Source organism: Poromitra crassiceps (genome assembly GCF_964638095.1).
Source record: "Poromitra crassiceps genome assembly, chromosome: 28".
Taxonomy (NCBI): Eukaryota; Metazoa; Chordata; class Actinopteri; order Beryciformes; family Melamphaidae; genus Poromitra; species Poromitra crassiceps.
In genome coordinates, this window is record NC_139651.1 from 17,883,299 (window position 1) to 17,904,897 (window position 21,599).

Genomic DNA, 21,599 nt, shown 5'->3' on the forward strand with positions numbered 1-21,599 from the left:
GACTTGTAGTGCTGCTCCAGTAAGGCCCATGCAGTGGAACAGAAACAGCAGGAAATATTACAGCAACAATACAAATATGCAAAAAAAAAAAACTATATAGACCACACAACAGGTTATGGATTGTTTGGAATAATATAAGGAAATAAGTCTTGGACATTCTTGTGTTTTATTCATGGCTGCTTTTTAACCAGGTGCCTTACATTATATTGCACAATTCTTCTTTTTAACATGATCAAATAAATGAAATGAAATCAACTAGAAGAACTGAGTAGTTAACAGAGAGAGAGAGAGCTAGGGCTGTACCAGACTCAGAATGACTGTCAGTCCAATCAGATTTGGCTGCTCAATAAGAATATTTGACTATTCTTGTCTTTTTTATAAGACTATCTGGACATCAGAAAATCCAGTGTCATGAGCTTGTTTGATTTGTTTTGTTTAATTGGGACTTGTTTTATGGTTTTAATAGACTGATACTTCAACCAAAATAGGATACATGTAGAATCACAATCTAATGGGAGAAGCCAAGCAATACATTAATATTCCACTGTGAGATTGGCAGTGGAATCAGGCTCCTTCGAACGAATCGTTGACTATTTGGGGTCACGCCTCCCTACAGCACACACACACACACACACACACACACACACACACACACACACACACACACACACACACACACACACACACACACACACACCTACACACACACACACACACACACACACACACACACCTACAACACAAACTGAAACTTCATCAACAAGTGATCTCTGAGAAGTGCAGAGTGGAAACATGACAGCAATGAGCACTGAGTAACAAAGATGGAGACAAAAACACGTCAGTTAAAACAGAACCTCACATGTTGCAGCTGACTGCTGACTACTTGAGTTTACACAACTCTGCAGTGATTTCAGTGAACCGCATTGGCCCTTCCCACATGCGCTTCATGAACACAAGCATAAATCCAGTATAGAGAGGCTGGGTGAATGTGGTCTGGACTCTGTGGAGGAGAGTCATGGTTTCAGAGACGCTGTAGAAGGACAGAATACCTGCTCTGTGATCCAGGTACACTCCTACTCTGGAGGACGGAGGGACTGAGATGAAACTTGTGATACTGTTATGTATGAACTCACAACTATTGTCATTGCCGTAACACTGTAATGCCCAAGACTTGTCATTGTATCCAAATAAACTTTCACTTCCTGTTCTGCTAATAACTTTATATGAGACTGCTATTGAAACTGTCCTCCCGCTCCACTCCACCTCCCAGTAACAACGTCCAGTCAGACCCTCTCTACTCAGGACCTGACGGTAGTCAGTGAATTTGTCTGGGTGACCACAATATGACCGTTCTTCCCGCGTGAATGTTGCTTTTCTGTCCCCCTCAGATAATAACAGCCGTATGTGTGCTGTGTTTGGATCCAGTGTGATCTGATGTGAATATTGTAAGAAGTCAGCTCTGGTCTTGGGCTCTGGTCGTGGCAGTAAAACATCCACTTCAGTCACTGTCAGTGAGATCTTAGGCCATTCCTCTGTCAGAATGTCCTGTAGTTTCTTTCTGGCCTCTGACACAGCTGCAGTCACATCTTCAAAGTAGTGCAGAGGACGGGTATCGATCCTGGGTGAGTCTGCAGATTGACTGAGACGTGACAGCGAGGGGTAACTGTGTAGGAAGTTGATGTGATCCTCTGTGTGTGAGAGCTGCTCCAGCTTAGTGTGTTTCCTCCTCAGCTCAGAGATCTCCTGCTTCAGCTTCTCCTGAAGTTCTTCAGCCGGACTCGCTTCCTCTTTCTGCTGGGATCTGATCTGCTGCTTCACCTCAAAGCTTCTCTTCTCAATGAGACGGACCAGCTCAGTGAAGATCTTCTCACTGTCCATCACTGCTTTATCAGCAGAGAGATTCATAGCCTTCAGGTTCTGTTGAAGCACCTTCACATCTTTCTCTCTGTGCTGGATTCTCTTCTGGATTTTTTGCCGATTCACCCCGAGCTCTTTCTGCCTCTCTGTCCTCTCTGTGGCAGCTGAGACTGTGTCGTGTCCCTTATGTTCCTCCATGGAGCAGAGATAACAGATACACTGCTGATCAGTACGGCAGAACATCTTCATCACCTCGTCGTGACGAGAGCAGATGTTCTCCTGAAGCTTCACGGTGGCTTCCACCAGCTTGTGTTTCTTAAAGGTAGAGGATTCATAGTGAGGCTGGAGGTGCTGCTCACAGTAAGAGGCCAGACACATCATACAGGACTTCAGGGCTTTCAGCTTTCTCCCAGTGCAGACATCACAGCCCACATCTCCAGGTCCAGCATAGCAGCGATCAGGAGGAGCAGCTTGGAGTCCTGTCTTCTTTAGTTCCTCCACCAACTCTGCAAACATGGTGTTTTTCACCAGCGCAGGCCTTGGAATGAAGGTATGTCTGCACTGGAGGCAGCTGTGTATTTTCTCCTGATCCTCTTCATCCCAGTGGCTTTTAATACAGCTCATGCAGTAGTTGTGCCCACAGGGAATAGTCACCGGATCCTTCAGTAGATCCAGACAGATCGAACAGCAGAGTTTTGCCTCGTCCAGCTGCATTCCTTGCTGCGCCATTTCACTTCTCAGTGACAGTGAATCTCAGGTAGATTCACTTTTGCACAACAGATCAAAGTTGTGCTCTGTTTCAAACCAAAAATGGATTCCTTTTCTTCGTGTTGTTGCTGCTCTGTGGTGAATGGGCTCGTTAGCTCTTACACATCACAGCATGCTGTTTACACCCATCTTCAAACGAGCACTGATGTGAACAGAATGGAACTGGCTCAGTGCTGTTTGAGAGCAGGAAGAAGAGGGAGCGGTTATCAGGTGTTTCATACCAGGAATAGTTTGCCCTTGTTTATAATTCACCTCATGCAGCCCCGCCCACTTGACCCATTATCTCACAACTTCCTGTTCAAAGCTGTTTTACCGGTTCATACCACTGAGATATATGAATGGAGGGAGTGTCCCTATCTCCTCCCTGTATGTTTTAGACGGTCTCTTCTACATAAGGTGAATAGGAAGTGAAGATGATACAAATATAATTGGAATAGTTAAACTTGGGCTCAATGACCTCACTGACTGTAACAAATAATCACCATTTTCTCACAACACACAGTTGAAACTAACACTGCAAAGATGAACATTCTCATTATTAGTAAGTGAAACTAAGCAACACATAACCGACTGTAGCAGCAAATGTAATCTTTGTCCTTGTACTTCGTGTGTTGTGTGTCTAATCTGATTTCATATTTAGCCTGTATTCTCATATTGCTGAGGCAGCCAAATCAGCCACTGCTTATTGCTGTGACATTGGAAAGAAACATCCTGTTTGCCTTGTGTATCTTAACCGCCGCTACCTGTCATTATATCAGTTATTATGATTCAAATCATACACACCCAGCCACTCATCCATCCACCCCCCACCCCCCGCACACACAAGCACCCGCCCACACACACACACACACACACACACACACACACACACACACACACACACACACACACACACACACGCACACACACACACACCAAATACGTAATACAATTTAGAGCAAGACACATTGCTCATTACGATATATATCTTAGTCAGACAAGTAACAATCAATGACACGTATGTGGACAGTAACTTCTGTCTAACATTTTTCTTGAAAGATGAGAAGGACTGTGACATTTGAAAGAAACCATCGAGCTGGTTCCATATCTGCGGTCCTCTGCACACGATACTCAGGCTAGTGCTTTTACATTTTACCTTTTTCCCCGTAATGAGATTTGTTCCCCCCTGCTATCGTATGTGTGCAGGGGAAGAAGGGAGAGTAGGACGAGCTCGCATAAACCAGAGTTGATCCTGTTTATGACCTGATACACTGTGCAAGCGTTGGGCCGAGCGACATGGAACATCGTATACAACATTTCAGGGACATTTTCCAGATAGTTGCACCACTCGTAAACACTCGTGTCTCAGCTGTGTCAGTCTCCATCTCCCCGTCATGACTGAAGTGGCTTTGACAGGGGAAATCAGTGAGGGACGGAGCTTTCACCTGGATTCACCTGCTCAGGCTGTTTCATGGTGAGAACAGGTGATCCTCATGTGTTGCACTCTGAGTGGGGCTAGAACTCAGTGGGGCAGCGTGTTAAGCCTGACCTGACTGTCACCACCTGAGGAGATAGCCGTCACCGTGCCGCTGTCTTACTCCCTATCTGTCTGTCACGTTCCTCCTCTCCGTAATCCCTCGCTTTGCCTGGGATTAACGCTGGAGGCTAATCATCTGTTGTGTGTAGTGCTGGATTACCCTCCTCTACTCACACACAGTAGTCATTTTCTGCCCTAATCTGAAAACGTATCTCTTCAGCCAAACAAATCACACCCTCGCCTTCCAACTGATTCACATCCCCTTCTGCCATATCCTCTCATATGCTCATAAAGTCAGAAAAACCCTTTCCTGAGAGAGGTGAGTCGAGTATAGTATATAATCAAAAGGGAGTGTCTCTGTGTCCATTTTTGTCCCACTGATGATGTCACAATGTCTATGATGACATCATCAGTGATGTCAATCGAGCAATCGATGATGCGAAGTTGAGCTATTGTGCGCCGCGCATGAGCTGCAGGGCGGGTGAGCCTGCGTAGCGGGCGAGCCTAGGAATCAAGCGTGCGAGATTTCTAGTATAGTAAATCAGTAATATAGTTTTATATTATATTATATATTATATATATTACTATATATTTAGTATTTAGTTTAGGCGAGCGCAAAAGAGAGAAAGATTAAAGACCATGTAGAAGCAAGAGAAGCACAGTTAGATTAGGAAGCTTTGTGATGGGATGTTTATCTCTCCAGTATCCATATTGTGATGGTGTCTGTCCCCCTCTTCACTGTAGCAGAGCCTCTGTATCTGTCTGAAATCATCTGTTGTTTCTGCCTTGCCAGAACCCAGGGATCCTCCAAACTACCCTGCATACTGAACCAAACTACCCTGCATACTGAACCAAACTACCCTGCATACTGAACCAAACTACCCTGCATACTGAACCAAACTACCCTGCATACTGAACCAAACTACCCTGCATACTGAAAGCATCTTGGTACTAAAGACAAAGTTTGGGATTTTTAGAAGCTTCTCCAATACTGATCACTTTTCACATCAACAGGATCAATCACCCTTCTGATTAATCTGATTGGAGATGCAGTGTGGTTTCTGAGCTGCTGAGCACTCCATTTCGAGTCCCCAGTGTCAGTGCATAATAATAATAATAATATTAATAATAATAATAATAATACTGTAGGTATATTTACTTTATTGCATTTAGCAGACGCTTTTATCCATATTGTAGGTCTGATCTGTTTTTGTGCACTCTCATAACAAAACAGATTGCACAACAGTTGTAGTTGTTGTAAAATTTAACTCACTAGGAGTCATGATGTAATTTTGTCATTTAACTCTTTCAAAAACAAAAATACCTTAGCAGAGTTGGTATTTGCAGTCCGAAGCGCTGACACTTCTGTATTTGTCTAACAAATTGCTAGCAAGTGTATGTTGTTCTAAAAACCACAAACCTTCCCTTTAAGATAGGCCGTGGTTAAATAATAATAAAATAAATAATGCACTAGCATAGACATCCAAAGAACCGCCATTATATAATCGTCTTCGTCCATTGCAATGGGACTAATATGAGTTTCTGCTGGAGGAGAAGATGCCCCTCTCTACTGGTGCAGAACAACAGTATCGCTCTCCCTCTCTAGCCTATTACCAAGATTGAGAGACGATCTGCCCTATTGACCACCTGAAGAAGAACATAGCTCTATGCCCTATTGACCACCTGAAGAAGAACATAGCTCTATGCCCTATTGAACACCTGAAGAAGAACATAGCTCTATGCCCTATTGACCACCTGAAGAAGAACATAGCTCTATGCCCTATTGACCACCTGAAGAAGAACATAGCTCTATGCCCTATTGACCACCTGAAGAAGAACATAGCTCTATGCCCTATTGACCACCTGAAGAAGAACTCTGACCGTACCATAATGCTTTTCATGACTTCCACTACCGCCATCTGTTCATTCGCTCATTGTACTGTACTCTGTCATGTCACATTTTCACCATTTTATATGTGTTTCTGTCCTAAAGCCTCTCCTTCCTTAATCTAGCCGTTGTCTTTCTTTTGCTATCTTTCTTCTTTCCTCTACTGGGATATTTATTACTTTATATCAACTCCATCATGTATCTGTGCTCCCTCTTGGTGTGGGGGAGCCTTCAGACACACTGACCAAATGAATCATGTACAGATTCCTGCTGAGATAAAACATTCACTTTGTCTGTTTGGATGGAGGTAGGGGACAGAATCTGTAACCAGGCAGTTCTCCCATTCAGCTGAATGCAAGGAAACATTTAGCAACACTTGATGAAGAAAGTGATTAATGGGCATCCGGGTAGATTCCCTGCCTACCAACACAAGGGTCGCAGGTTCGAGGCCCCATGTTGCTTCCTTAGTCGGGTGTCCAAACAGGCACAATTGGCCGTGTCTGCAGGTGGGAAGCTGGATTAAGGGTTTGTGTTCTGGTGGCTGCACTAGTGCCTCCTCTGGTCGGTCAGGGCGCCTGTTCGGGGGGGGGGGGAGCGTAATCCTCCCTACAATTGGGGAGAAAACGAGGGGGGAATAATGGTGGAAGAAAAAAGATTTGTTTATTAATTATTATTATTTTTAATTTGTTTTTGTAATATTAATCATTGAGTGTGGCTGTATTTTTCTTTCTGTTCTTCTGTGTTCAGACAAACCTGGGTATTCTGCCCCTGTACATATCTAGACAGGGAAAAATTTGATTTGACAAAGTAGCCGGGTTTACGCTAATTAATGCTAACATGCTATCACAGAAACACACATAAATGCATTAATGTGTGTGTGCACGCACACACACACACACAAGTGTGCACGCACACACACACTTAATGCTTGTTGCCTGCTTTTCCTTTTGCATCTAGTCTAGACATGTTGCCTCCTGCACCAACACATCTCACAAATCATTGTGAAATAGCAACACTGGTCCAGAGCACAAAACGCTCTAGTTTCACAAGAAGGTCTGACTTATAGAAGAAGTAGGCCAGCACTCCAAAATGCCCTTTGAGAAATGTAATAAGTCTGGGACGGCACACAACAAACGTTTCAGCATCAAGCCTTCATCAGCGTTGCGTTGTGTAAGGCGGAAATATTATATATATATATATATATATGTATGTACAGTATATATAAATAGATATAGATATAGATATAGATATATATATATAGAGAGAGAGATATATAGATATATAGATATAGATATAGATACTGTATATAGATATATATAGCTGCCCGAAAAAACTTGATCTTCTAACAGTTTTAAAGGCATTTTAGTGAAACTACAACATATTTGGGCTGTGGCCGTACGCGATGTCTCAGTCACAATGCTTCGTGAGGCTGGGTTGGTGCAGTGCAGCGTAGCGAGCAGCACAAACCATTGAAACAAACCAGTCCAACTCATTTCACTGCTGTCATGCCTTTGTCCTCACCAGAACAACTTGATCGCACCGAAGAGGGCATGAACAAGGTCAACGCTGACCTGAAGGATGCCGAGAAAGATTTAAAAGATATAGGACTATGCTGTGGTCTCATATGCCCATGTATTAAAAAGTAGGTAACGGCCAGGAGCCCCGCGCTCTAGCCTGTCACGTGGTGGTGGTGGTGGTGATGGTGATGTCTGATGTCTCTCTTGTCAAGTCAATGTCTTTTTTTGTCTCTTCTCCTTTGTCTTCCCTCTCTCTCTTCTTCTTCCCTCCTCCTCCTCTCGCGTGCACGTCCTTCTTTTGGTGGCAAAATGACAATGTGTTGTAATCAGAGCAACTGGAGCGCATCGAGGAGGGGATGGACGCCATCAATAAGGACATGAAGGATGCGGAAAAGAATTTGAACAATCTAGGGAGTTTCTGTGGTCTTTGTTCATGTCCCTGTAACAAGTAGGTGCAGCCTGCGTCGCCTGGCCGCATGTGTTTTCAGTGCCTGCCTGCCTGCCTGCCCGCCTATGTGTGCCTGCTTCTACAGCCTGCTGGTGTCTAGAGCAGCATGGTGACGTGTCAGGCCCAGAGCCACCTGCAACACACTCTGTGAACAGGCCCAGAGCCACCTGCAACACACTCTGTGAACAGGCCCAGAGCCACCTGCAACACACTCTCTGAACAGAACAGGCCCACTCACTGCACCCACACTGTGTGTGTGTGTGTGTGTGTGTGTGTGTGTGTGTGTGTGTGTGTGTTAGAGCTGGGCTCGGGCTGAATTTTCCTTACCGAACCCGACCGAGCCCGTCACATATTTAGCCGAGCCCGGCCCGGCCCGACAGGTGTCAATTGATAATCTGTCCGAGCCCGGCCCGAATCCCCTCCCTGATTTTTTTTTTCCCCCTCGGAGCGCAGCGAGCGCATAATTCAATGAGTCTGTCCAGCCTATAAACAGCCCTATATAATCCCAAACCAAAATCAGTCCTCGTAATTCAAAGCAGTCAATGATGAATACGTAATGTACAAAGCAAAGCACCAAACAGCCTAATTCGTGCGTGCCGTGCACTGCCCACACAGTCCCACATCGCTGAAAGAAGTACTGCACGGTGAGCCGACACGCAGCTGACTCCGGGCAGAGCAGCAGAGTGCATGTCTGGGCGTGTTTCATTCGATGCCTTCAGGTGCTTTCATTAACGTAGTAAATTAGCTCAGGAGCTGATGATAGATATATTTGAAGGCAAAAACAAGTGACTGATTACGTGACCGAGCCCGGCCCGAGCCCGAACGCGACTTCAATGTTTCTGTCCGAACCCGGCCCGTAAGTCGGGCCGGGTTCGGGTTCCGAGTCCGACGGGCCGGGTAGCCCAGCTCTAGTGTGTGTGTGTGCGTGCGCACGTAGTGTATGTGAGTGGCTGTGAGTCGCTCTGCACGACAGATCAAAATACCACCACATTCACTCTCCAACCAGCTGCCATGCTGCTGTCGTCCTTACAAGCCCTTCATTCCACCATGGATGAGAGATTCCCTTCCAGCAGGGATCTGCATCAAGACGGATCTGGACCACGCTCTCCTCCCCCCACCCCACCTCCTACACCCCACCTCCTACACCCCACCTCCTACACCCCATCGCCCTGTAGTCCCCCACCCCACCTCCTACACCCCTTCACCCTGTAGTGCCCCACCCCACCTCCTACACCCCATCGCCCTGTAGTCCCCCACCCCACCTCCTACACCCCATCGCCCTGTAGTGCCCCAACCCCACCTCCTACACCCCATCACCCTGTAGTGCCCCACCCCACCTCCTACACCCCACCTCCTACACCCCATCGCCCTGTAGTCCCCCACCCCACCTCCTACACCCCATCACCCTGTAGTGCCCCACCCCACCTCCTACACCCCACCTCCTACACCCCATCGCCCTGTAGTCCCCCACCCCACCTCCTACACCCCATCGCCCTGTAGTCCCCCACCCCACCTCCTACACCCCATCGCCCTGTAGTCCCCCACCCCACCTCCTACACCCCATCACCCTGCAGTGCCCCACCCCACCTCCTACACCCCACCTCCTACACCCCATCACCCTGCAGTGCCCCACCCCACCTCCTACACCCCACCTCCTACACCCCATCGCCCTGTAGTCCCCCACCCCACCTCCTACACCCCATCACCCTGCAGTGCCCCACCCCACCTCCTACACCCCACCTCCTACACCCCACCTCCTACACCCCATCACCCTCCAGTCCCACACCCCACCTCCTACACCCCACCTCCTACACCCCACCTCCTACACCCCACCTCCTACACCCCATCACCCTGTAGTGCCCCACCCCACCTCCTACACCCCACCTCCTACACCCCATCACCCTGCAGTCCTCCACAGCAGGCACACAGTTCAGCCCAAGAATCAAGCTGCCTTCAAATCAATCACATCGACTTCTCTCCCAAATCTTCTCCATTCTGCTGTCGGGTGAAAACCCTGAAGCCTCGGTTTCGGTGGTTTTCACGTTTTACTCGAATGGTTTGAGAAGATGACCTCCTGGCCTCATGCAACCCATTCAGAGTGAATGATGTCACTGCAGTCCTACCCCCCCCCCCCCCCCCCTGGGCTCCTGCAACCCATTCAGAGTGAATGATGTCACTGCAGTCCTACCCCCCCCCCCCCCTGGGCTCCTGCAACCCATTCAGAGTGAATGATGTCACTGCAGTCCTACCCCCCCCCCCCCTGGGCTCCTGCAACCCATTCAGAGTGAATGATGTCACTGCAGTCCTACCCCCCCCCCCCCCCTGGGCTCCTGCAACCCATTCAGAGTGAATGATGTCACTGCAGTCCTACCCCCCCCCCCCCCCCTGGGCTCCTGCAACCCATTCAGAGTGAATGATGTCACTGCAGTCCTCTGACCCCCCCCCCCCCCCCCCCCCCTGGGTTCCTGCAACCCATTCAGGGTCAATTATATCGTTGAAATACTGAATGGCTGTCCGGCTCAAACTAGGTCAGTTGTCCTTAGTTCCTGAGCGCTGGATGCAAAGAGTTCACCTGACCTATTTTCAGTTTGGCGGTGAAAAGAAACACACAACCTTAATGACCTTACAATCAAACATGTCTGCTTTAAGTGACATTTTATTCAGGCCAAGCAATCTGATAGGCCATAACGTGTGGCTTGGTATGAAGCAATCTGATAGGCCAGCCTTCGGGGCGTTCTTCAGTGTGCTTGCAGATGTGATGCAGTAGGGGGCACAAGTTTCACTATAATCAAAGCGTCTTCTCCAGTGACTTTATAATCAAACACATACAGTAGTGTCAAAATACATTTGAGAGGAACAGAACCTCCTAAAAAGCCTTACTTCACTTACTACCTCATTCAGCCTACCTCATCTATACACATGAGCCTCAGATTTCAGACGTCCAGCCGCTTCCCCTCTCAGGACTGTCCTACATAATGCACCGTCTCATACAAGAGTTGGGCAACCTTGTTTTTTGAAGGTAAAGAACAAAGGACGGCTCGTGATTCCTGTCAGCAATGTTGCCAAACTCCTGTATGATCCATCTTCTGTCCCTCAAACAGTCACGCTGTGGCCAGTGAGCCAAGTCTGAGCGTCCTGTAGTCTTCTAGGACCTGTCAATGTATTGTGCAACACAGAGCTATAGAATATTCAAGTGCCTGACACACCAATGGCTATATTGGTGCCTGCGCTAACATGCATTGTCTGCCATCAGATTGCAATCAGATTGTGTTTAATCACTTGAAATGCCAGGTGTAAACACCCCCAAAACGCATTGAAGAAGGATTGCAATCTGATCGGCCAAACCACCTCCGGAGGTGGTCAGGGATGCATTGTGTACACATTGAACACAAGTGTAAATGCAATGTGTCCTCTCAATCTGGATACAGCAACTTTATGCGGATTGAGAGGACAACCATTTCTGTCATCAGATTGCAATCAGATGACAGAAAACTCATGTTAACACCTAACACCAGGTGTAAATGGTCTCTGTGTGAAGCAGCATCCTGCTCACTCCAGCTTCCCCAGATGAATAAAGATACTGTGTGCCTTTAGGATTGATGCAAATGCAAGTGGCCAAACAAAACCAGCAAACATGTATTTATTTTTTAGTGGTATATATCTGTCTAAAATATAGAGGTGGAAAAGTATCATTCCAAAACAATATATATATCTATTCTGGAGAAATGCTACAAGCTGGAATTCATCAGTCAAAACTTTAGATACCGTAATTCTTTTATCCAAAAATGGATCTAAACTGGATCTTGAGAGAGTCTGCTGATACCATTTGGAGGTTCTGTCCAGGTCTTGTCTGTTCTATAGCTCTTGTTTGCTCCCTGTCATCAACCATCTGTTATGTAATCCTCTGGTTATGTCATGTTTTTATATGGCAGCCTTGGGTCAAATAAGCATTTGCCTTCATTCTTGCCTGTTTGTTTCAAACTGCTAGCAGTACCAGATGGGCGGAGTTTACAGTACCACACATTACCACAGTACCACACATTTACACAGTACCACACATTACCACAGTACCACACATTACCACAGTACCACACATTACCACAGTACCACACATTACCACAGTACCACACATTACCACAGTACCACACATTACCACAGTACCACACATTTACACAGTACCACACATTACCACAGTACCACACATTACCACAGTACCACACATTACCACAGTACCACACATTTACACAGTACCACACATTACCACAGTACCACACATTACCACAGTACCACACATTACCACAGTACCACACATTTACACAGTACCACACATTACCACAGTACCACAATACATCAGTGTCATACTGTAGAGCAGTGATACTCAACTTGCAGCCCGCGGGCGATGGAATTGCAATTTTTTTTTTTTTTTTACAGTAGGCTACACCTGAACGCAACATGCAAGATACCCGCTGAATAAGTGTCCAAATGTTCATGTCATTCTGGCCAATACTCCACTTCTGTTATGGCATTTCGGTCTGGGATATGGAATATCTTTCAATAATCTATGATTTAGCTGCTAAATTGTCAAATACCGCCATCTGCTTGCTACCCAGGCACTTATGTATGTACTTAACCTAACTAACTTAACCCAACTAACTATCCGGTGTGCACAACATTGTCAGACTAAACTCCGGCTGACACCCCAAAACAATCCGCTACAGAAAAATGTATATTGTTTGTTTATTAACTGGCCCCTGGACTTCTATCATTTCACGAAAGTGGCCCCCGGGCAAAGCAAGTTGAGCATCCCTGCTGTAGAGACACTGTGAAGAGTACAACAACGAGCAAGAATTTGATGCGACTGCTGTTTGACTGTCTACAGTGTATCTATCATCATACAGATCTATTCATCCAGATGCAATGAAGGGCTGCTCACAGTTTTCCTCTTCAAAATGACCAACGTTCAACTTTAGGTTTTTGTTGATGATTTCTCCACGACAGATCTAACCGGTTGGCTTTCTCTTCCATGTTGATATGATGTGCTCTGATCCTGTTCCCCATGTGTTTTCACATGTTCCCTCTCCCCATGTCTATCACTGTGTGCTATGTTTCCTCATGTGTCCCATCAAATTCAATGCGTATTTGTGTGTGTGAGCGAGTGTGTGTGTGTGTGTGTGTGTGTGTGTGTGAGCGTGTGTGTGTGTGTGTTACTGTTTCCTCAGTGGACTGTTTTGTGTTTGTGCTGTACTGTACTGCACTGTACTGTATGTGCTTGTGGGAGAGGGTTTTGCCGAGTCTGTAAAAGACTTTGGTTGCTTTCAAACACAAGCCACAGCTTATTGTGCTCAAATTCAATTGATCAGCACTGTTAGGGCTGGGTGCCTTAAGGTATCGACTGAAATGACCCAGTACCCGTATCAAACCAGGCCTGCATTCCATCCTTTTTGTTCACAGATCTATAAAAAAAAAATATATATATATATAATTTATAATATTTTTACAATACAATTTTACAATTTTATAAATATTATTTGTAAAAATACAATTTCTATTTGTAATCACTGCAAGCGTTCTTCAATTTATTGCAATGTGATTGGCCCATACCACAGCAGCAGCTACAACCCCTAGTCTGTGGTCGAGTGCGGTGTACGTGACGGAGTTGGCAGTTCAGAATGCCCAGATGCCACCAAAGCGGTATGGAATGGCATCAGTATGGCTTTTGAAGGGTACTCGTATAGAGCACCGCAGGAAGGAGTCCAGAAGGCACAAGTCCCGGACTTCCTGGATCCTCCGGGGGGGAAAGTCAATGGGGTTTCAGAATGGGGATTTCACTTAAATGCATAAAATGAGGTCTGTGGTTTAACGTAAGTTGATGAAACTGCAGCCTTTGTGTTCAGCACGATCATCTTCATAAACATGAATCACTTTTATGCCTTTTGAAGCGTTTTCTAAAAATTGCATTTAAAAAACACACATTTACGCTTCAAAAGTCATGAGTGGTCCTGGTTTGTGAAGATGATCGTGCTGAACATAAAGGCTGCAGTTTCATCAACTTTTCTTAACCACAGACCTTATTTGATGCTTAGTCATTCTAAAAGCACATTGACACAGGGAAAGTCAATGGGGAAAGTCTTCCAACTACAAAAAGAAGTCATCCCTGCATGACTCTATTCATACTGGTGTCGTCATTTTTTAAATGATACCCAGCCCTAAGCACTGCGGATCAATTATTCACTGATAGATCAAAATTGCATGTATGTGAATATGACATATGTGACTTGCATGTTGCTTTGGTAGGCGAATTGTCTTGACACTGCATCGCATTCTAAACATATATTCATGTATGTATTATAATAGTGAGTCACTAGGCCAAAACACAGACATGTACGTACACACACACACACACACACACACACACACACACACACACACACACACACACACACACACACACACATTCATGTGCACACACACACACAGGCACACATACATCCGAGCACATCTAGATTCACAAACAACAACAGGGATGGGCCCACGCTGGCCTGCCCACGCTGACTGTGATGTGTGTGGTAGGATTAAGGGCGGGGGCAAGGCCTGGGGAAACAACCAGGATGGAGTGGTGAACGCCCAGCCAGGGGCGCGCGTGGTGGACGAACGCGAACAGATGGCCATCAGTGGGGGCTTCATCCGCAGGTAAGTGTGTGTGTGTGTGTGTGTGTTTGTTTTTTGTGTATGTGCGCTCGCTGTGTGTGTGGGCGGAGGCACATTTATTTGGTTGTGTGTTTATGTGTGAGTAAGGGGGGTAGGTGTGTGTGGGTGAGGAAGAGTGTGTGCTTGTGTGTGTGTGTGTGTGTCTGTGTGTCATGCACTGTTTACTGTCACTAGATCTTTTTCCTAATACGGTATTCCCAACATCCCTGATGTTGTTTTTGTCAGTGAAGATCAGAGATGCAAAATCTTACATCCAAATTACACACCTGTGTACTTTTAGTATTTTGTGTATTTTATGTATTACTGTATTTTTTATTCATTGGACCCCAGGAGGAATAGTCGTAGCATCCTGCTGCGGCTAATGGGGATCCTAATAAACTAAACTAAACTAAACTAAACCTGCCAACATTAGCCTGCGAAAAAGAGAGGGATTTTCTGGGGTATCGGCAAGTGCAACTTTGGAGCATTAATTAGCCCCTTCCCAACAAGCTAGCATGACATGGTTGGTATGGATGCGTTAGGTCTTCTATATGACACACCGGATACTTCACTCTGGCTGTAAAAGTGAGCCCACTACAGCCCTTTGATTGAAATTGAGATTAACGGAGAAATTACCAATCGAGTGCACAGCAGGAGAAAGGGTTAAAAATAGGGAAACCCCCCCCCCCCCCCCCGAAAATCAGGAGTGTTGGCAGGTATGAAAGATAATGATTATCATTAAAGGAATACTTCACTCAAAAATGAAAACGGTCATCCTCTCCTCCCCCTCGTGCCAGTTGGACCACTTTTATGACTTTTGAAGCTTTTCCTGGAAAGGAAGAAAAAAGCATTTACGCTTCAAAAGTCATAACAGTGGTCCTCACTTGTGAAGATGATGTTGCTGAACACAAACTTTGCTGTTTCATACACTTTTGTTAACCACAGAGCTGATTTCAACCATTTCACCAAAATTCCCAAACAAAAATTCCATTGCCTTTTACACTATGAACGAGGAAGTGCAGGGAAGCCTACAAAAATACATCATCACTACGGTACTCTACACTCCCACTTCCTCTGTCTCTTCCTTTGCTTGTTTCCAGGGTAACAGACGATGCCCGGGAGAACGAGATGGACGAAAACCTGGAGCAGGTGGGTGGGATCATCGGCAACCTGCGTCACATGGCCCTGGACATGGGCCAGGAGATCGACACCCAGAACCGCCAGATCGACCGGATCATGGATAAGGTATACCACAAGTGCTAGGGGACGAGCGACATATATCTTATCATAATGTAGAATTGTACCGATATCATATACAGATCCTTTCCAAAAAAATTGAATATCATGGAGAAGTTAGTTTTTTTCCACAATTCCTTTAAAAAAGTGAAACTTTCATAGATTATAGATTCATTACACACAAAGTGAAATATTTCTAGCCTTTATTTGTTTCATTTTTCATAATTGTGGCCTACAGCTCCAGAAAACCCCCAAAACGGTATTTCAGGAAATTAGAATAGTGTGAAGAAAATCAGCAGTTACTTCTCAGTTATGACTGACTCCAGCCTCAGTCCACTCCCTCTGAATCTCTGCCAAATTTTTGAATGGTCTTTGCTTGACAATCCGCTGAAGCCCACGGTCATCCATGGTATTTCCATGATATTCTAATTTTTTGGAAAGGATCTGTATAGTTTTACAGATTTTACAGATGATGAAAAGTACAGATTGTATGCTTTCATACATTGAAATCTGAAAATACTTGAAGAAGATATGCTTATCAGAATCAGAATCACTTTTATTGCCACAATATGCAAGATTACATACGAGGAATGTGTCTTAGTGTAAGTTGCGTAGTGGTCATATCAATATTCAGAGATAAAAAGAAAATATCTAAAAGACAAAATCACAACATCGTAAGTACAGTGCTTATTTGAATGTTCGTACTCGCAAAAGCAACATTCACAGAAAAGTGCCCTGAAAGTTGGTGAACAAGCTTAGATTGCTATTACAATATGTAGTGGTCCTAAAACTGTTGTTCGTTATACTGAGTGCGATCTAAACTTTCGTAATAGGATTTTTTTTAACAACCTTTTATCTTGATTTGTGCGATTTCACGGTTATACAATACTTGACCAGACCATAGGTTGAGTCGATGTCTTGTCATAAACGCTGGGGTAGCTGCCTGGGGGCGTAGTCAGGGTCAGGGTCAGGGTAAATCCTCCCGTTCTCCCCATTCAGCATAGTTAGCATTTAGCTGCTAGCCCAGTCCAGACATGATCACGGATTTAACCCCTGCAATAAACGCACATCTGAACAGACGTCTATGTACCTGCTGTAGAATCCCCAATCCTGTAGTGTAGAGGCGCAGCACCGTCCTTTAGTGAGTCAGCCCATTGAGATATATGGGAGGATTTACCCCACTCGCGCGCGCATTCGGGACACACAAGCTCCGTCAAATTTAGAGGCTGAAATTATATTTGTGTTAATGAAGATACAATGAGAAGATCACTCAGAAGATATGGATAGCGTTAGGGTTAATGCTGTAATACTGACGGGTTTGTTTAAATTCATAGTAAAACATGTTGTGGTTATGAAATTACAACAGATCATTGAGAGGCCACATGTGCACATTAAACTAATATGCACAGAATTACAAGACTGCTTACAATAAGAGTGTAGAATCATTTTGTATTCATGAAATGACCATTTTAATCATGGTATTTATGAAAGTATCACGACATCATAATGTAGAAGGTACAGAGGGCAATAGGGAGGAAAGTGAATGTGATTAGATGAACAGGTTCACTTAAATTCAGAAACTGTATTTAAGGAGAAGTGGCAGGATTCTGGCAAAGTAAGTAATATAGAAAGTTTTAATCACACTAGCCTTTATTTAGACAATCAGTTTAATGTACTCGCATACATTTTCATTTCAGTGACGCATCTTAATACTAGTAATAAGCATGGATAAATACACACACAGACACACCATTCGGGATAGCCTATAGCCTACATTTTCAGTTCATCTCTGTCCCACTCTGTCAGCACTGTGTACAGGGTGCTCTGTCCCACTCTGTCAGCACTGTGTACAGGGTGGTATGATAGCAGATAGATTGGGTCTAGCGTGGGCTAAAAATACCGGTCTATAAATACCTTTGACTGTCTGTGCATCGGCATATAAATCTGTATATTATGCATTTGTGGATGTACAAGAGTGCATCTCTTGGTCAAGATTGTTTAAATACATTCATTTTAAGATGACTTCCAGACTCCTGCTTTTGATCTCTAGTTTCCTTTCCTTCACTTTATGGCTGTTAAATTCCGTTCTGTCTCAGTAAGTAAATTACAAAGATAACCGAATATTGTTTGGGTGTCTAATGTACATTTGGCTGAGCTCGAGGATGCTGCAGTCGTCTTGATTTTGAGCAGATCTATTCTCAGCATCTCAAAGCCATCTCAGTGGCTTCCAACATCCTAATAGTGTGGTGCGACTACATTGGTTCAAAATGTCTCTTCATCAAAGTAGCTCATCCCACCCATCAGCATCTGCTTCACCACATAATGCCTCTCTCTCTCTCTCTCTCTCTCTCTCTCTCTCTCTCTCTCTCTCTCTCTCTCTCTCTCTCTCTCTTCCAGGCTGATTCCAACAAGACCAGGATTGACGAGGCCAACCAGCGTGCTACAAAGATGTTGGGCTAGTGGCTAAACTAGTGCTTCGATCCCCCATTTAACCCCCGTTTCCACCCGAGAAACCTGACCCCGCCCCCACCACACCTGCAACACCTGCGCCCCTTCCTTTGCTCGACAGTCGGCGGCGCAAAAACATGCTTTCGTGATACGTATACTCTGTAGAGGTTTGCACACAGGCACATATCAGACGTTCCTCTGGCCACCATCCCCTATGTCCTCCTCCTCCTCCTCCTCCTCCTCCTCCTCCTCCTCCTCCTCCTCCTCCTCCTCCTCCCCGTGTTGTTAACGTTGTTCTGTGTCGTCTCTCTTTGGCTTTTGTTAAGAAATGATAGTCATGTTACACGTCTGCATATCCCCCCCCCCCCCCCCCCAAGGTTGTATATAGTGCTTCTTTGATGGCTTCATGGATTTAGATCACCTGTCCCGTTTTCTTTTTATCTGTATCTTTTTTTTTAAAGTATATGTGTAATATAAACTGTATGTACACCTCGCTCCAAAACATCACACTGCGTCTCCATCAGTATAGATGTGACACGACATGATAAAGGCCAGTGACTCACCATGATGTTCTAGCCATCACAGCTTCTTCTCACCCAGGCTCCTCCACTGCTTAACTACAATAATGCCGTTTTACCGGACAGATGTATTGCATCTCTAGAAGGAGACCCACGCTGCACACTCAGCTGTTCTTTGTTTGATGAAATTTAACAAAGTATTTGAGCCATTCGACCACGAAAACATGGCGGCCTCGTGCCACGACTGTTAGTGTTAGTGTTACCTGCTCTCTTGACGGGACAGTATTTACGCAGTTTGATGTGATGGGTTGTACAGTATGGACCTTTTCCTCAGGGAGGTAAATCTGACCATTCAAAAGAAATGGTTGAATATTTAATTGACACATTGTAATTGACGATAACTGATAATGTAATGCACAGTATATATATATAATATGGCTCTGTGTGTGTGCAATAAATGTAGCTATTTGTACTTGGTCTGAACTGCATTGTTGGCGGGAGCGTTGTTTAATTAACCATCAGAAATCTATCAGGGCGATCGATAGTCATGATAGTTCACACTTTGACTGATTGTGGAAAGGGGTGGAGCTTGGCTGGAGGTCAGAGTTCAACAGCAGCACATCAAAACAGCAACCAATTCAAAGACCTGTGAACAAAGTTCGGCTGATCCTCACAGTCACACACACGGCCAGTGGGGGTCAACGACCTCTGCACATGCTGGGCCAAACCTCGTTACCCGCCATTCAACCCCAGCAATATCAAGTAGCGCATTAAGTGTGTTTATGCATGTCCGACCGCTGCTAGAATGCACTGAACAATTCATTTAGCAAGAGGAGAATATCTTAACATGGCAAATGCATGCTCCCTATGTAGGCCACACACATGTAGGCTCCCTATGTAGGCCACACACAGAGGAGAAGCCAATGTTTCCTGTCCCCTTGCAATAGTGCCACTCTGTTTTGTTTCATGTCTACCGTATTTATCTCTCCAGACTGTGACCATCATTGTAAAATAATACCATGGAAAATGCCAATAAAAACATAACTGTAGAACAGAAATTATTGCTGTTTCTATTTTTTGTGACTATTTTATGAATTTGCCGCTGTGAGGCTCAACTTAGACGTTTTAAACCTTGATCTGTGACTGTTGAAGTAGGTCTGACGCGTGTGACATAACAACAGGAGTGACATCACAAGAGGAGAATGTTCTGCTGGGGCTGACACAGGGATGCAAAGTCATGGAGAGTGAAAAAAGGTGACAGATACCAGGGCAGACATAAAACCACTCAGAAATCCTCCTATTTTGTGCTGAAAAATGTGACCGTCACCTAAAGGTGACTAGTTTGCATCCCGATGAACTCATGAGTTCCATGAAATGGGCCAGTGCCCCCTGCTGGTTACAAAAACTAGTCTAAATGCAGCTATGTGTTATTGGAAAAACAAATCCCCCCAAATCCCATTGCTATATACCCCTTCCACATATTAATGCAATGTGGTCTCCAACCTGCACCATGCTCTTTAAAATATCCCCTCCAAGATGTATAAAGACTGTAGGTTAGGTTAGGTTAATTTTATTTGATATGGACATCACAGAGCATTGGAGATGTAGCCTAACATACATGTGTGCACAACAACCAGATACAGAGTGTTTAGTGTTTATAGCGGAACGCTCATTTTCAACACCTGTCCACAGGCGACTCCTACACCAAAACACAACCCAAATGGACATAACCAAAAAGAAACTGTTAGGAATGATAGGGAGGGTTATAGTCCCTCTTCTCCTTTCTTCCTTGTTTCCTTTCCTAAACACTTTTGACTGGTTTTCATTGAGAAATGTTTTTTTCCCAAACAGACAAGTGTACATTAGAACAGACATGTGCTCATAACAAGTATGATGGTACAAATTACAGTCAAGAATCAAGTAGCAATGACAAGAGAGGAAACAAAATATGTTGTAGGCGGAGTTCCCAGCATGCTCTGGGGTAGATGTGTTTATCAATGTGCTTTGGGAGGTTAGTTAAAGGACTTCCTGTTCTATATGTGTGATGTTAGTTATCTGCAAGGTTATGTGTCGACTAATAGTGCTGTTCTACATTTAAATACATTGCTTCACAATGTTGAAATGTTGGCACCGTGGGTGAGTTAGGTGAGCAGTTCAGTGACCCCCTCTGAGATGTTCTGTGTGGGTGAGTGTGTTCCAATTCAATAAAAAGTATTTCCTGTAGTTGGTGCAGGATCTGCTAATAAAACAGAGATAATCTCTCTCTGTGCAATATTTTCCAAACTTGTGATTGGGTGGGCCCACCCCTGCCCATAGCTGAAATCTGCCTGAAATAGATAGACCCTTCTCACGGGGGCCATTTTGTGGGTAGGGTAAACACAGGTGCAAGCAAAACACTAATGAGGGTTTCAAACTTCCATGATTGGAATTTGGAATCGAGTTAGTCAGCAAAAGTGAAAATTTCTGAAGCAGGAATTGAACCGACAACCTTCTTCACCACATCCATACATTTATCTGGGTGAGCTACCACCCACTTCCTCTGACCTGGAGTTGGGCAATATTATGGAGGGAAAATCATATCTCGGTATTTTTAGGTTGAATGATGAATGAATGAATACCTGAATGAATGTATGTATACATGAATTAATACATTATGTATATTTCTGTATTTTATACAAGTGCACTAAATGTTCAGTTCCAAGTCAAAGGCAATATG

The 21,599-nt window shown here is 44.8% G+C and overlaps 2 protein-coding genes across 2 annotated transcripts in view; one reads left to right on the forward strand and one right to left on the reverse strand.

Annotated features, from left to right (window-relative positions):
- Positions 1-18,438, forward strand: part of LOC310799627 (synaptosomal-associated protein 25-A-like) — a gene marked incomplete at its 5' end in the record, with an annotated part of 42,852 nt that extends 24,414 nt beyond the window's left edge. Inside the window, 4 exons of the mRNA XM_083662216.1 lie at positions 7,877-7,994; positions 14,565-14,684; positions 15,782-15,926; positions 18,315-18,438. Coding sequence (XP_083518342.1) covers positions 7,877-7,994; positions 14,565-14,684; positions 15,782-15,926; positions 18,315-18,377 — 446 coding nt within the window. The 3' untranslated portion in view covers positions 18,378-18,438. The remainder of the gene's footprint in view (positions 1-7,876; positions 7,995-14,564; positions 14,685-15,781; positions 15,927-18,314) is intronic.
- On the reverse strand, positions 706-2,681 carry LOC310799622 (tripartite motif-containing protein 16-like). Its single transcript, XM_083662211.1, has one exon. It carries the CDS (start codon positions 2,584-2,586, stop codon positions 880-882), a length of 1,707 nt encoding a protein of 568 aa, XP_083518337.1. The 5' UTR covers positions 2,587-2,681; the 3' UTR covers positions 706-879.
- Positions 18,439-21,599: the final 3,161 nt, after the last annotated feature.